The 14,969-nt window shown below is 42.5% G+C and overlaps 2 protein-coding genes across 4 annotated transcripts in view; one reads left to right on the forward strand and one right to left on the reverse strand.

Moving 5' to 3' along the window:
• MYH7B (myosin heavy chain 7B) overlaps positions 1 to 14,969 on the reverse strand; it is a 93,435-nt gene that overhangs the window by 35,353 nt on the left and 43,113 nt on the right. The gene's annotated exons all lie outside the window — the stretch shown is intronic.
• TRPC4AP (transient receptor potential cation channel subfamily C member 4 associated protein) overlaps positions 1 to 14,969 on the forward strand; it is a 34,267-nt gene that overhangs the window by 5,185 nt on the left and 14,113 nt on the right. For both annotated transcript variants that reach the window (XM_068207480.1, XM_068207481.1), the window contains exons 2-8: positions 5,486 to 5,614; positions 5,866 to 5,982; positions 8,444 to 8,501; positions 9,473 to 9,528; positions 11,053 to 11,181; positions 12,271 to 12,472; positions 13,944 to 14,132. In XM_068207480.1, the coding sequence (XP_068063581.1) occupies positions 5,486 to 5,614; positions 5,866 to 5,982; positions 8,444 to 8,501; positions 9,473 to 9,528; positions 11,053 to 11,181; positions 12,271 to 12,472; positions 13,944 to 14,132 (880 nt within the window). The remainder of the gene's footprint in view (positions 1 to 5,485; positions 5,615 to 5,865; positions 5,983 to 8,443; positions 8,502 to 9,472; positions 9,529 to 11,052; positions 11,182 to 12,270; positions 12,473 to 13,943; positions 14,133 to 14,969) is intronic.

Below are 14,969 nucleotides of genomic sequence, written 5' to 3' on the forward strand. Positions count from 1 at the left end.
CTGGAGAGAGGCTGGACATAAGTACTCTTACACAGCCTTCTCCCAGCAGAGTTTCCTTTTAGGATTAATATTTGTGGGGCTCTGCCCTGTGTTTGATCAGAGCTCAGCTGGTGACTGACCACAGTGTGTTCTGCCCCGGAGCTGCACTGCTCAGCTTGTCCCTTGCAATGCTTTCCAGAATCGCTCCATGGGCCAGCAGCTGTGTTCCTGCAAAGCTGTTGTGTTAAAACCAAAACTTGAAGGGTCATTTGCCTTGGTTACAGGCTTTTGTGGGAAAAGTTGTGTGAGGAAGGAGACAGCTTAGCCAGGCTGATGGATGGTTGTTAGCAACTGGAAAGGAAAATGCAATACAGAGCTGGAATGGTAAGGCACTCCCCAAAATCTTGAATAATCATTCTCCTGGTAGTCTTGTCAGGGATGACTTCCTAAGTTATTACTGTTCAGAGGAAAATTAAACATTTAATTGCACAAATATTAGTTTCCTCGGTTTTTTTTTTTTTAAGGTACAGCTTTAAAGGCTTGAAGGAAAGGATAAGCAAAGGCTTCAATTTTATTAAGAATACATAGAGATCATGTGCTTGCATCTCTTTGAGATCCATAATCTTGTGCCTGTTTCCTTTTAAACTTTCAAGACATTTAAATATATACTTCAGAAGTGGTCATGGAAAATCCCAAGAATGGAAATTCTGCTTTTTTTTAAAAGCACTTCCAGTCTTAATATGTGGTTTGCAATGAGAAATTGAGTTTAAAAAAACCTTGTAAGTGATGTGTCATAGCTGTGAAGTCTGTCACAGCAGGAACCCTTCAGTGCTGTGAAGGATGCCTGGGCACCTGAGTCACTGGTTTTGCTTTCTGAAAGATGACAGCAAAATCCCTCCTGTAGCGAGCACTCAGCAAGACAGTGTAGAGTTTGAAGGGTAAAATGTGAAATAGAGACACAATTTTATTAGGAAACTGCCCTGCCCTGGAGAGCAAAGGGGGGATTAGCTCCTGGTATTTCTGCTGCTGTCACCACTGCTGGTGGTCAGCAGTTTTGGGAAGAGACAGAGAGGTGTCACTGACCACAGCTCAGCACGGGGGTGGAGGCAGGCGTAGGAAAATCAGAGATTTGCTTTGTAGGGCAAGGAGTATTGTCACAGTCTGGAACAGAGGTGGGAAGGAAAATCCTCTCTGGAAGGGGAAGGATTTGGGAGCAACTTTAGCTCCAGGAGATCTCAGGGCAGTAAGAAATGTTTTGGCAATGCTGAGCTCTTGCCAGGGCATGGACACAGAGCAGGGGGCAAGAGCTGTTCCTGTGCTGCTGGAACTGCTGTGCCTGGAGGACGAGCAAAGTGGAGGGGACAAGCAAAAAGGAGATAGACTGATCAAGGGATGGATTTAGGTAAATACTAATGTATGACTTCATGATGATGCAGGCATTATGAATAATTATTTATTAACCATCATGCAAATTGATGCCATCAGGGGATGTTTAGGCTGGATATTAGGAAACGGTTCTTCCCCCAGAGGGTGCCCAGGCTCCCCAGGGGATGGGCACAGCTCCGAGGCTGCTGGAGCTCCAGGAGTGTTTGGACAGCGCTGCCAGGGGTGCCCAGGGTGGGATTCTTGGGGTGTCTGTGCAGGGCCAGGAGCTGGGCTTGGCAGTCCTTGTGTGGCCCTTCCAAGATGGGACATTCTGTACTCCATATTCTATCATTTCTGAAAAGATTTAAAAGATAGTAAGATTAGAAAGAAATTTAAAATAAATACTTACAGTTGGGTGCAGTGTCTTTTTTCAGCCCTTTGTATACTGTCAAGGAAAATTATGCACAGAAGTTATTTAAACTGTGTAGTCAGAAGTGTTCCTATGGTAGTTATCAGTCATTGGAGTTATCTCCTGGGAAATCCTGAGCTCCAGTTCCTTAGGAGACTTTAAAGAGAAAACCACTCAGTCTGTTCTACCTTGCAGGCATGGGTGGGCTGGTGACACATTTTTTATCTCTGAATTTAAATCCTCTCCAGGGTCTCCGATTGCCCTTCCAGCAAATCTGCACTGCCACGGCTTCGTGGCATAGCTGGAGCGGGGGGACGTGGGTGGCCCTGGTGAGGTGGTGATCACCTGGCTGGGGAACAGCATTGAGGAGACCACAGGTGTAAAACCAGCATTGTACAGACAGCTTTGCACTGGGACATAGCTTGGGAGCTCTGGATGAGCTGGTGTGTGCCACTGTGTTTTCAGGGATCAGCCTGGAACAGAAGCACTCCGGGGAGCCCCAGTGTGCTGTCCTCGGGGTTCTCTGGTTGTGAGCCACAACTGGGATGTGTTGCAGCAATCTGGGAAGTGACTCTGTGGAGTCCTGGTGTTTGTACCACTTTGGTTTGCTGTACCTGGCTCCTACAGAAGTTTGTATACTGCTGCTCCTGTTTTCTCAGAAGTGATCCTTATTCTTTTGTGTCCTAATACCAGTAAGGCGTGACAATTCCAAACCCAGCTGCCAGCTCTTGGGGAGATCCTGGCTTTTCATGGATACCTCTTGCAGCTGGGCTGCTACGGCCTCTCCTTCTTGCTAGATCATACCTAACTTCTCAAGTTTTGTTGCAAGATTTCAGGTATTTTATCCAGAGCTTTTCAGTGAATGAAGAAAATCAGTGTTGGATTGCACTTCTTGTGCTTGAATGAGACCAAAAATTCCACAGAGGAAGGGAGCCCCAAAAGACTCAGTGATGATTTTGATGACTATTCAGTAAAATTTCCCCAAAAAGAAAATAATTTTTTTCTTATAAATGAAAAGCATTGACTAGCTGTTGTTATGGAAAACAGGAGATGCAGTTTTTAACCAAAATGGCTGTGAAAAAAGCAGCTCCGCAAAGTCTGATTGAATTTTAATCCCTTCCCAGAATCCAAAAATCTTTGCACTGGCAAATACCACCCGGCCACAATGGAAATATCCAGAGCCAGGGTAGCCTCAAATACAGAGCAGGGACCACAAGCCAGAGCTTGCAGTGAAACAAAGATATGTTAAATCAAGAGAAAGAAAACCTTTTTTTATTTTTTTTTCTTTTGAAAGCAGAGAAAAGATGATGAGAGCAAGGAAACATTTGCTCACTCTTTCAGAATTTCAGTTCTGAAAGTTTCCTGTGGCTGCCTCTCGGAGCCTGGGGCAGGGAGAGGAAGCCTTGCTAGTACAGAAATGGGAGTGGAGCTGGCTCAGATGGATCCTGCCCCAAACCAAGAAGCATACATGTGATTAACAGTGTGGTGTTAAACCCAGCACAAGGTTTTAATGTTAATTAAAGGCTTTTGGCCTTTCCTGAGAGCATTTAAGTGCTGAATTCTGCTCTGTGCTGCTGGAACCTGTGATTGCAGCCTGTGCACGTCATCCCTGCCTGTGGTATCTTCCACATCAGCTGGAGCTGGAGAGTTGGACTCTTTACCTGGCATTTTGCTGTGTGTTCTTTGCACTTTGCCCAGCAATTAATCCCCTTCCTCCCACTGCCTGTGGGCTTGTCCTCCTCCCACACCTGGGATGGGGCAGTGGTAGAGCTCCTTTGGCTCTCTCTGTGCTCGGTACCTCAAGGGGTAATGGAATCTGTGACTTCCAAGGAGCTGACCCAGAGCCCAGATGATGAAAAGTGATTTTGGCTTTCTGCTTTGGTCCTCTGCTATTTCTCCTGCTCAGAAGGAAACTCTGTCATTCTCCAGCAGTGCTGGTTGATTCCTCTGATTCAGAAAGCAGGGAAAAGTTAAAAACTGGAGAGAATTTTATGTCCCAGTTGTGCTCATGCTGCTTCAATCGCTGCTTGTAGCAAGAAAACCTGGTACTTCAAGACCCTTGAAGTTCTTATTTACCTAAAAATTGAAGCATTTCACCAGGAAAAGAGTCCTGAGTACTTGGGAATGTTACAAAGAGGATGAGGACCCACATTAGCTACATTGCCAGGCTGAGTTCTCAGCTTGAATCAGTTTTCTGGTCTTCCTGTATAACAAGCAGAGAAAAGGGTTAAATTCTCAGTCAGGACTTGCAGTATATTTGCATATAATTGTCTAATCAGGAATTGAATGGCCCTTTGGAATTGTGCACTGAGCTGTGTCTGAGAAGGATGTCTTGGCTGGAAGAATAAGAAGTGAGATTTAAGCAGCTGGGAGGGAAATGTCACTTAACCACAGAAGGGTGCAGAATGAGAGCAGCTTAGGGTTTAGGTCTGGGAGTAATAGCAGACCTACAAATGTGTCAGGGCAGGGTCAGGCTGGAGATCATGAAAGGCTCTTCCCCAGAGGGTGCTGGCACTGCCCAGGCTGCCCAGGGGATGGGCACGGCCCCGAGGCTGCCAGAGCTCCAGGAGCGTTGGGACAGCGCTGCCAGGGGTGCCCAGGGTGGGGCTGTTGGGGTGTCTGTGCAGGGATGGGGCTGGGCTGGGTGATCCTGGGGGTCCCTCCCAGCTCAGAACTTTCTAAGGTTTGCCTTGAGGTGCTGACCAGAGGATTGGGGTTTTCTTTCTTGGCACATAAAACATTTGTAAATCCAGCCAAAAATCCTGCTGGAATTGTTGTGTGCTTTACCTTCTCCTGTGTACAAGGATAACTCCCTGTGTTGGGGTTGGTGTAGGTACCTCTGAAGTATCAGAGAGGAAAGGAGTTAAAGTTTGGTCAGCATTGACTGGATGGTGGATTTTAATTGAATGTCCTGAGCTCTTCCTTGACAGATCTCCTGGCATTAACCTGGAAATATTCAGTCTTCAAAGCATCTTTTGTGGATTTTAGCAGAATATTTTATTCTTGTGCTGCTACTTTTTTTTTTTTTTTAGGTGTTAAACACAGTGATGAATATTTTTTTTAACTTTAGGTAAAAAGGAGGAATGTTGAAGAAAGTTGAGACAGCTATAGTAGCAAATGCCAAGTGTTCGTTTTTGTAGTTGCAGCCTGTTTCTCAGGATAATGTCAGCATTGTTGTTCTGCTGATTTAGTTGGTGATCTCCATTTACAACCAGCCCAAGACTACAGAGGGAATTTTCTCTCTTTGATATGTTCCTGCTTATAAACCCTTGTGGTTTGGGTCATTGCTGCGAGCAATGACTTCAGGGATTTGGCTGAGGAAATACTCCTTTCTAGCTGAATGCATCAAGTAGTGAAGCCTTCCCATCAGCATTCTACACCTTAGAGCAGTGTAATTTGAGATAGTGTCAGGGCACCCATTTCCTCCTTCACTGACCTGTCAATTGGAGTTCTGCTAATGGAATTGTTTAGAGACTAATGTGTTGCCATTTTAAAATACACAATCAATATAAAAATACAGAATGAGATTATGGTCTCTAAATGACATCTGCTTTAAGCTCTGTGCTGCTTAAGATACTTCACATCTGTAAAATTCTACAGCTACCTTTCCTGGATTGCTGCGTGGAAGGAGGTACTGGATTTTGTGTGCTCTTTTTCCAGGAAGGTGATAAAGTTATTTTCCTGGTTATGAAGCATTGGACACATGGGAATCACATTCTTCCTTCCTTGCAGATCACAGAGGCCTTGCTGAAGGAGAGAGATAAACAGGCAAAGTGGAATGGGATCCCCTTGCTGTTGCAGAAGCTGTATGAGCACAGCCACCCAAACAGCGACTTCTCCCAGTGCCAAAGCATCCTGAAGGTACTGGCTGCACCCTTTTCCTAAAGCTTGAGATAATTTTGTTGTGACTTTCTTTAAAGTCTCCTGAGATCATACTGTATTAATTTTTTAAGCTGTCTGCATGATGGTATCTGTCAGAAATTGGCTGGGAAGTAAGAGCTGGGGATGCAGGCAATGAATAATCAGTGGATCACACAGTGGAAGATAATTGTGTTTATAGTGATGAACAGTTTTCTGTTTGAACCATCTCTTCATTTTTCTTCTACATGCAGGAAATTTCTCCACTTCTCTCGATGGAAGCCATGGTTTATGTCACAGAAGACAGAAAAGCTGCTCAAGAGTCCAGTTTCCCAAACACATACACATTTGATTTGTTTGGAGGAGTCGATGTAAGTGTGCTTTTTCAGTATCAAAAGATCTGCTTGATAATCATCCCACTGAAAAATCCCTTCAGTGAGGTCTTTGAAGCTTCTAAATGCAAGCTACAGAATGACTTTACCAATTTAATGTTAAGCATTAGAATTGTGCCACTTTCTGTTAATCAAAATAGGAAAAGGGTGTATTTTTCAAGGTATTACATCCAAAGTGAGATGTTTTGTTCTTAAATGATATAGAATACCTGGCTCTTTTCTTTGGTCAGTCTTTTTTTACCTTAAAAAGATTAGAACTTTAGTTGTGAATGAAGACAGTTTCAAATGATTCCTGGTTGTGAGATAAATTAACACAACTGGCATTGGAGCAGTGAGAATTTCACTTAACACTGGGGGATCTGTGGCAGTTTAAGCACACCAGGGCTCTGTCTTAACCAGGTTGTCTGTGTTTATTGCTTCATCTCTGGCAAAGTTTTTAAGCAGAACTGGAAGGTTTCTGTGGACATTCTGGCAATTTATCATTTTGTTTATTTGTTTTAATTCCACATGGCACAAATACCTATTTTCTCAGCTTTATGGTGCCCAACTCTGGCTTGGCTTTCATTAGAAATGTATTATTTGTATTTTCCAGTGGACTGATTGATACTCTATTTAGTTTAACTAAACAGATTTGCTATTTATTTCTTGTCACACTTAGCTTGCTTTTACTTAAACCTGCTGTTTAAGTTGTTTTGAAATGAGCACTGGTTTAGTTGCTGCTGTAAGTTGAGGGCAAAAGCCTTCAGCTACCCAAGCAAATGAGAACACTATGAAAATGTTTTAAATTTCCCTTGTTTTTAAAGGGAAATAGTGGTACGTCTGTATAAATGAATCTCTGTGTGTTGGGGACAAGTTTTTTGTTTGGCTGGGGCTTGGTTGCTTTTTTCCCCTTGGGCAGGAGATGGCAAGTATCAGATCCATTGTAATTACCTGGTGTTATGCTCAGAGATTTGGTTAATAGAGGTGAGTTTAATGTGATTAAAGGCAGATGGAAGCCAGTGCTGTGTGTTTTCAAAAATCCTGCTCTAGCATTTGAAAGGGAACAAGTTTGATCTGCTGGTGCTGTGTGTGCTGATTTATGTTGCAATACTTTGAGCTGTGGAAAGTGAGTAACTTTGAAGGACACTCAGTTTGCAGTGTACTCTCTAGGCTACAGTGTGTGAGAGTTAAAATATTTTTGGATCCTGATAGCCTTTACATTGAGGAAGAACAAAGCCAGCTCGGTGGCTCCTCCCTTTATATGAATCCATGTAAAATAAGACCTGAGAGTGCAAATACACAAACCTCATGGATTTTATTCCTGAATGTAACCCCATCCCAGGAAACACAATCTCATAATTCCCTTTCTGCTCCTTCTGCCTCTGGTTAGAGGCAGAAAACCTAAGAATTAAAGCATAAACCTATAACCCCAAACTTTGAGGTGTGCATTCTCCTCCTAAAACACAAGCCATTAATATGAGATCTGTATTACTGCAGTCATTTTTCTCTACCCTATTAATACTACAGCTACTACTACAATTATTGCTAGAAAATGTATATTCCTCTTAAAAGTTGCTTATTTATTTATTTGTCAGTGCTTTTAATGTAGCCTCCAGTGATGTCAAGGTGGTTTCCTCTGTGTCTGGATCAATAGTTCATTAAAAGAAGATGGGACGAATAGATCAAGTTGTAAACTCTTAAATATCTTGTGAGTTGGCACTGACTGGGTGATGCCTGCATTGCTGTTAACAATTTCAACTCGAATTTTAAAACCAGTGGCATTTGCAGTAGTTCTTGCAGAAGTCATCAGTTCCTTCTGTTTGCCAACTTTCACTTTCAAGTAAAGTGCTGTTTTTTCAAATGTTGTAAGCTAAACCAGTGGTACAGACTAGAGCAACTAAAGATCAGTTCTAAATCAGTCAGAACCACAGTCTTGGTCTTGGAAAGCTGATTGTACATTCCTTAAATAATAACATAAATGTAAATATACATACAGGGTCCCATACACAAGCAGTGGCTTTTTGGTGCTGAGATAAAATCTGGAGCTGCTAAATTCTGTCTGGACCTGAAATGTTTTTGAAGCCCAGCAAAATTTAGGGATAGCCTTTGCAAAATTTGTATCTCTTTACAGGTTATTGCTTAAGATTCCTTATTTTAAGAGATGTGTGGTCACCATCCTTGATGTTATCTGGAGGCATGTGAAATTACATTCCTTGCAAGCTCAAATTCTTTAAAACTTGGCAGTGGGAGATTATTTTGTACAGCTCTTGCTGTTTCTTCAGGGTAAATGCAACTATAATTTGTCAATATGATTTTGACACCAGTGGGGGTTTGATTGTAGAGCCTTCATTATTCACCTCTGTGACTTCAGCAGAAACAGGTTTGGGTTTGTCACTGACAAATTAATTGGTTATTTGTATCTCAGTGATCATTCCCTTAATTCCTTGTCTTATTTTTACAGCTTTTAGTAGAAATTCTCATGAGACCAACTCTTATTACACAGAAAAAGAAGCAGAAAAGTAAGTAAATAGGTGGTTTATCTCTTTTTCTTTTCCCCAATTTTGCCTGGTGTTTCTGTTTCAGACAGAAATAGTTCTATTTTTCTGTTATTCTCTTTCCATCCCAGCAATTTCCTGTTGATTCATTTAGGAGTGAATCACTGGTTTCTTTGTTCTCCCTGGTACTGATTCGTGCTGGGATTTGGGAGAGTCACCTGTTTTCTGGCACAGTTCTGGAGCTTCAAGCACTCAGCACAACACACTTGACTCAAAGCACTAAATCTGCAATCAGTGGAAACTCTTCTTGTTCCTGTGGCTACAGCTACAGTGAAAAATTATTAATAATAAGCCACAAAACATTGTTTATATAATGGGAGCTACAGAGATTGTAAGATGAGTAGCTCAAGAAAACAGCACGCTTTTTGTTACATGACTGCTCATTTCCACATTGCTGTAAGGAGAGGGGGTGCAGTGACTTCAGCTCAACTTTCCTGCTGGAGCAGCTTGGCTGCAGTGTTTTCATTTCCCCTGTTTAGGATTCTGCTGGTTCCTTGAGCCCTGCAGAGGGAAGGGAATGTCATGGTGCACCCCGTGCCTGCTAGCCAGGGAGCTTTAAAGGTGAAGTGACTTGAGCTGGAGCTTTAGGCAATTGAAGATCTGTACTGAAAACATATTTTAAGTGTTAACATGCTGTGGCAAAGCAGATTGGAAGGTTTTCTATGAAGTCCAGGTGCTGTGAAAACACACAGGAGTTTCCAGTGGAGAAAACTGCACGAACTGACTTTTTTTTCCCCCCATACAAAAATAATTTAACATGTAAACAGGTCGGGTGTAGAGTGTTTCTTGTGGCTTCTATCCCATAAGGCATTTGCATGTATGCTCTGAGCTGGCAGCCTGGAGTTGTCACCCATCCCATAGCTCTCTGTCCCTCCCATGCCAGTGGTGTTCCTTGGCAGGGAATGGCTGCTGACTGTCTGCTCTCTCCTTTGCAGTAAGTGATGACCTCATCAAGGACTGTTTAAGCATACTGTACAACACCTGTATATGTGTAAGTACAACTCTTCTGGTCACTTTTTACATGTGCTACTTGATGAGACAAACAGACTCTTTTAAGTATAATTTAAACTTACTCTGAAGCTTTACATTAAAATTCCTTAAGTTAAATACAGCATCACTCTCTATTTTGATGTGTTGCTCAAATTATTTGTTTTCTGACCTGCATTGTCAAGCTTAAGTTCCCTTGTTTAGATCTTTGTGTTTCCATAGGAAAGCTGTGCCAGCCTTTGTTATGTTACAGCTTAAAATCTGAAGCTGAGAATGGATGCCTGTTAAGCCCAGCCACAGCTGGTCTTGTTCAGAATTGGGGCTGGCAAAGGCTTTTAAATTTGATCCTGCAACTCCATGTGCTGGATTTTAGTTCATTTCAGTCAAGTCGTGGCAGATCAGTGCAAAGGAAGGTGCTGAGTTAAAGGCCTCTGGAAATACCTCGTCATTAAAATCCTGAAGCTAAAAGCAAAGGCCTCAGATTACGCATGCAGGGAACATCCTCAGGATTGTTTACTTCATCACACACCTCATTATGCCATAACCTAGGGAACATTGTTTAACAAAAATTTTTAAAAGAGCCAGTTAGTGGCTTGGAGCTCTTCCAAAAACATCAATCTAATCTCCAGAGTTTGAGTCTTAATAGAGCGTGTCTCACTGATAAGGATCTGTGAATACATGGGAGAAGGAAGAGAGGGAACACTTTTTTCCTTGACTTGGATGATTTATTTTTTTATCTGCAGGTAGTGCAACTTTTGCAAACTGAGAATAGCATGATAAGCTAAAAAACAAGTTTGTAATTTCTAGACTAGCTGCTCTGTTTTAATTCACTTTGGTATTACTGCTGGGATTGGATGAGAGGTGCCCAGGATCACAGAAATTGTCTGTGGGTAATATTAGCTGTTTTTATGCTTATCTCTAAATATCGGGGAATTATCTTTGCTAGTCTGGGTCTGTGAGCACTGGGAATGTGTCTCATGGATAAGACACGGCTTTGCAAGCAGTGAGGATGTAGCTGTGAGTTCCAGGAAAGCCTGGCTGTGCTCTCAGCAGAGTTCAGAGCATGAAAGTCAGCCTTAAACTTGGATTTTCTTGCCTCAGTCTGACTTGGGGGTTTGTCACCCTGTTCTTTTAGGCCAGTGCTTGATTCGGGTTGCTCAGACAGCGGTGCTGAGAGTTTAGGAGCTGCTGTGTGTGCAGGCCTTGGCATGGAGCTGGTCACAGTTTGTATGGCAGAGCAGAGGCCAGCCCCTGTGGTGTGTGCCCTGGCAGGCAGGCAGGATTGGCTTTAGATTCAGACAAGGAAACAGCTGCCTTGAGGAGAAGCCTCTCATCCTGGCGTTGTTGCCAGCGCCACGTTGACTCCTAACCAGGACTGGAGATAGTTTTGGTTGCCACAAACATGACATGCCCTGGTTTCAGGAGCAGCTGGCTCAGCACCACATCATCTGTAGGCTGTCCTGCACGTGCTGTGCCATGTGGCTGCTCGGGGTGGGCTCTCACTGGCCCTGTGTGTGCTCATTTCCAGACGGAAGGAGTCACAAGGCGGCTGGCAGAGAGAAACGACTTTGTTTTGTTCCTGTTTACACTGATGACAAACAAAAAGACATTCCTACAAACTGCAACACTCATTGAAGATATCCTGGGAGTTAAAAAGGTTAGTTACTGCTTTCTTAATATCATTTGGATGGCTTTTCAGCCCAGTGGAGGACAGAGCTGTTTCTCTGAAGAGTTGCTGAGGATAGTCCTCCAAGCTGCCATTTTCACTTCTTGTAGCTTATTTGAAACCTGCCTGTTCACAGTGGTAATTAACTTCAATCACTTCTCATAAAGAAGCCAAACTATTCCTGTGGTGTCATACTTGTAGTGCTTTTACCCAGGTCAGAGAATGGTGGCAGCTGTGTCCCCATGGTCTGAGTCATTAAAGAATAGCCCATATCACAAATAAAGAAAATTAACCTCATATAAATTCAGTTTTCATCCTTGCCTGCTGATTTTATTTGGCATACTTCACTTGTCTTCCTCATTTCTGGGAGGTTTCCTGTGTATTCCTGGGTGTTTGTCACCTCTCTGAGAAGTTGTAGGCTGGGGACACAGGGCACTTAAATCTCCTGCACAAACCTGGTTATTGAACTTATTTACCAGCATCATTGCAGCTCAGTGCCCTGATGTGATGCAAGTAAAATACTCGAGGTGTAACCTTGGGAAAACCTTGATTGGAAAGAGTCTGTGTACATTTTGTTGAGAAGGCCATGAGTCTGTAACCTGATACTTTATTATTTAGAACAGGATTGAGGTTGATGTACTTCCTGAAATAGGAAACAAGCTTAGTTTATCTGTTTTTTTTTTTGTGAAAGCTGTTTTCAACATCTTTTTATTAAAAGAACTTCCAATGAAAAGACTGAGAAATAATTTAGAAATTCTTATCTGTGAGTTTCAAAGAAAAGACAGGATTGAAAACAAAATTGAAACTTCTAATACCTAAACATAATTTATGTATTAAATTAGGCTGTGGTTTTGTGGGTTTTTAGTTTAAAAAGGCCCTCACATTTTTTTGCAAATATAAAAATAGTATTTAAAATATGGATATCTGTACTTTTGGAATTGCTAAGCCTGACAGCTGTTGTAAATCCCAGCTGCTTCTCCTTTGCTACACTGGAATAACCCAGAGAGCTCCCCAGGGAGGATCTGCCTGCGTTCCCTTATTGACCATCCCATGTGACTGAGCTGGTGTTGCCTCCTCCAGGAAATGATCCAGCTGGATGATATTCCCAACCTGGCCAGCCTGGTGTCCAGCTTTGACCAGCAGCAGCTGGCCAACTTCTGCAGGATCCTGGCTGTCACCATCTCGGAGCTCGACACGGGCAGTGATGACAAGCACACACTTTTGGCCAAAAATGCTCAGCAGAAAAAAAACTTGGGCCCTTCCCGAGCTGAAATTAATCAAGGTAATTGTTGTGCTGGAACAAATCAGAATAATCTCAGCCATGTATAAAGTTTTCCTCTTCTCAGTGTCACACAGTGTTGTTTCTGAAACATACTGAAAGTGTTGTGTCTTACAAAGCATTTTTCTTGATTCACTCCCTTCAGATTGTTTCCTGAAAATAATGTTTCCTGTTAGTGGGACTCTAGCTTTTGGTTTCATGTGGTGTTGCTAATTAGGTGGGTTAATTTCTGTCATTTCAGCATTCTCTGAGTGGCTTAAAATAATTGGATTTGTTTTCTGTGCCTTAGCCACATGCATAGACTTCCCATTAGCAGCTCTCAATAATTCTGTGTCTTCCATAAAACAAGAATTCCTGAACTAAAGCTGCCTGCAGTGTGGTTGCTGTTGGAGTAGTTCCTTCTCTGATTTTATGATGTTGTCCTGAGCAGGATGTCTTGTCTTTATCAAAAAGAGAAGTGTGTTTAATATTAATGATGTTGCCCTGTGAGGCTGATCTCAGCCTTAACTTTGGGCACAGTGTAGCTTTCCTTGTGCTGAGTACTTCTCGGGTGCAGAAGTCTTGCATAGAAGGATGAGTAGGAATTGAAAAAGTTAAAGTACTATCAGATGTAGAATCTGCTGTTTTCAGCTCTTGCTGTGCTGGAAAGCTTTAGAGCTTCTGAAGCAGATATTTGCATAGGCCTATGCCAAGCAAATGTTTACCTAATCATTTTTATGGGCACAATCACAGACTTGATTCTAAGGCTGTATAGTATATTCTATTTTTAAAATATTATCAGGGAGCTTATTCTTTCAGAGGTTCAACTCTTTCATGTAATGTTCATGGCCAGATTCTTTGTCCTTTTCTCCTTGCCCCTGCAAGTGGGAAGTGAAGCTTTAGCTGTGTATCTTTAATAAACAGGTCCTGTAATTCAGTTTTTCTTGAAGGCAAAATGCACCTCCCCAAACATTTTGCAGAGCAATGACTTCTGTCCTTGCACTGCTCTTTCTGAGGGTGCAGCTCCACAGTTTAAACCCTCACACCTGGGGCTGCTGTGGTGTGTTCTCCACCTGTTTTACTCCATGAGGAGCTAATTCAGGAATCTAGTACTTGAAAAGCTGTCAGCTTTCCTCTCCACTGCTGCAGGGAGCCAGTTCAGTCACTACAGACCAGCACCGCAGGAGGGAAAATGAAGGAGGAGAGGGGAGGTGGAGCTGCCCTTTCCAAAGGCTGCTGCTTTATTTCTGCCAGCTTAGTGTTCAGCCAGATCAGTTCCTTGATAAGACTGGATAGCAGCACTGAATTATTGCTGGGGTATGGATGCTTTCTTCCAGTCCTTAACAGGAGAGTGTGCTGAGTTCTTTCATCTTCAGTTCTTTTTAACCATACACTTCTGTATTCCTGAAGCAGATGTGCTGGTACCTTGTGGTGATCTTAAATTGTAATAAAATAATTTCTCTTTTTTTTTTTTTTTTTTTTTTTTCTTTTTCAGCTACACTTCTGAATATTCCAGGCTTCATTGAGCGGTTGTGCAAACTGGCCACACGGAAAGTGTCTGAAACAACAGGCACTTCCAGCTTCCTGCAGGAGCTGGAGGAGTGGTACACCTGGCTGGACAATGCCCTGGTGCTGGATGCACTGATGAGGGTGGCAAATGAGGAGGCAGAGCAGAGCAGTACAGGTACCTGCCTTGCATCCCTCCACCCACCAGCAGCTGATGCATGTCTTAACCTTTCTTGGGGTTTGCCACGTGTTGCTTTTCCTTTCATCTGGTCCTGATTCCCCTTTTCTTGCATGGAGGGCTCACATATCAACATTTAGGTCTGTCTCCTGTTTTGTTCTCATGTAGCACTGATTTTTTTTACTGAATTAAAATTAGCCAAAGGAGTGGCCCTCCAGCAATGTGTGCCCTTTGCATGCCCAGCTAACACTGAAATGCTGTGCATCCTCAGCCCTAACCTCCTCTGGAGTGATTAAAATAACTCTCCTGAGGTGAGTGGCTTCCACCAGCATTTTATTCTAAAACTTTGGCTCATGACTTTGGGTTCAAATGCTTCATACCAAGCAAGTTACCCCTTCTTTAAAAAGGAAAGGTAGTTCCAGCTAAATTAAATAAGTTAATTGGAAAAAAATAATTGTTCCAGTGGAATTGGTAATACAACCATAGGAAAATGCTTTGGAGCACATGTGTGATTTGTTTCTTCACCCTTCGGTATGACAAAAATGCAGTGTATGTCTGGTAGAACTCAAAGTACTTCATATTCCTGTTTCTGCTCTAAGCAGGGTAATTCTCTCTAAGGTTATGAAATTTATTTTAACTGTGGCCTAAGAATACTGGTACTGAGGTATGAAATGAAAGTAGATTTAATAGTAAGTGCTTCTTATATCTCCCATCTACTTTTATTACCTTTCTGCTATGCCCTGGTGCAGTAGTCTATTAATTCATTTAGGTGAGCCTACTTACTTTAAGGAGATGCTGACATTTAGTTTGTTATGGAAAAAGAATTTGATTTTATCT

The sequence above is a fragment of the Anomalospiza imberbis genome, chromosome 17, assembly GCF_031753505.1.
Source record: "Anomalospiza imberbis isolate Cuckoo-Finch-1a 21T00152 chromosome 17, ASM3175350v1, whole genome shotgun sequence".
In the NCBI taxonomy this organism is placed as follows: domain Eukaryota; kingdom Metazoa; phylum Chordata; class Aves; order Passeriformes; family Viduidae; genus Anomalospiza; species Anomalospiza imberbis.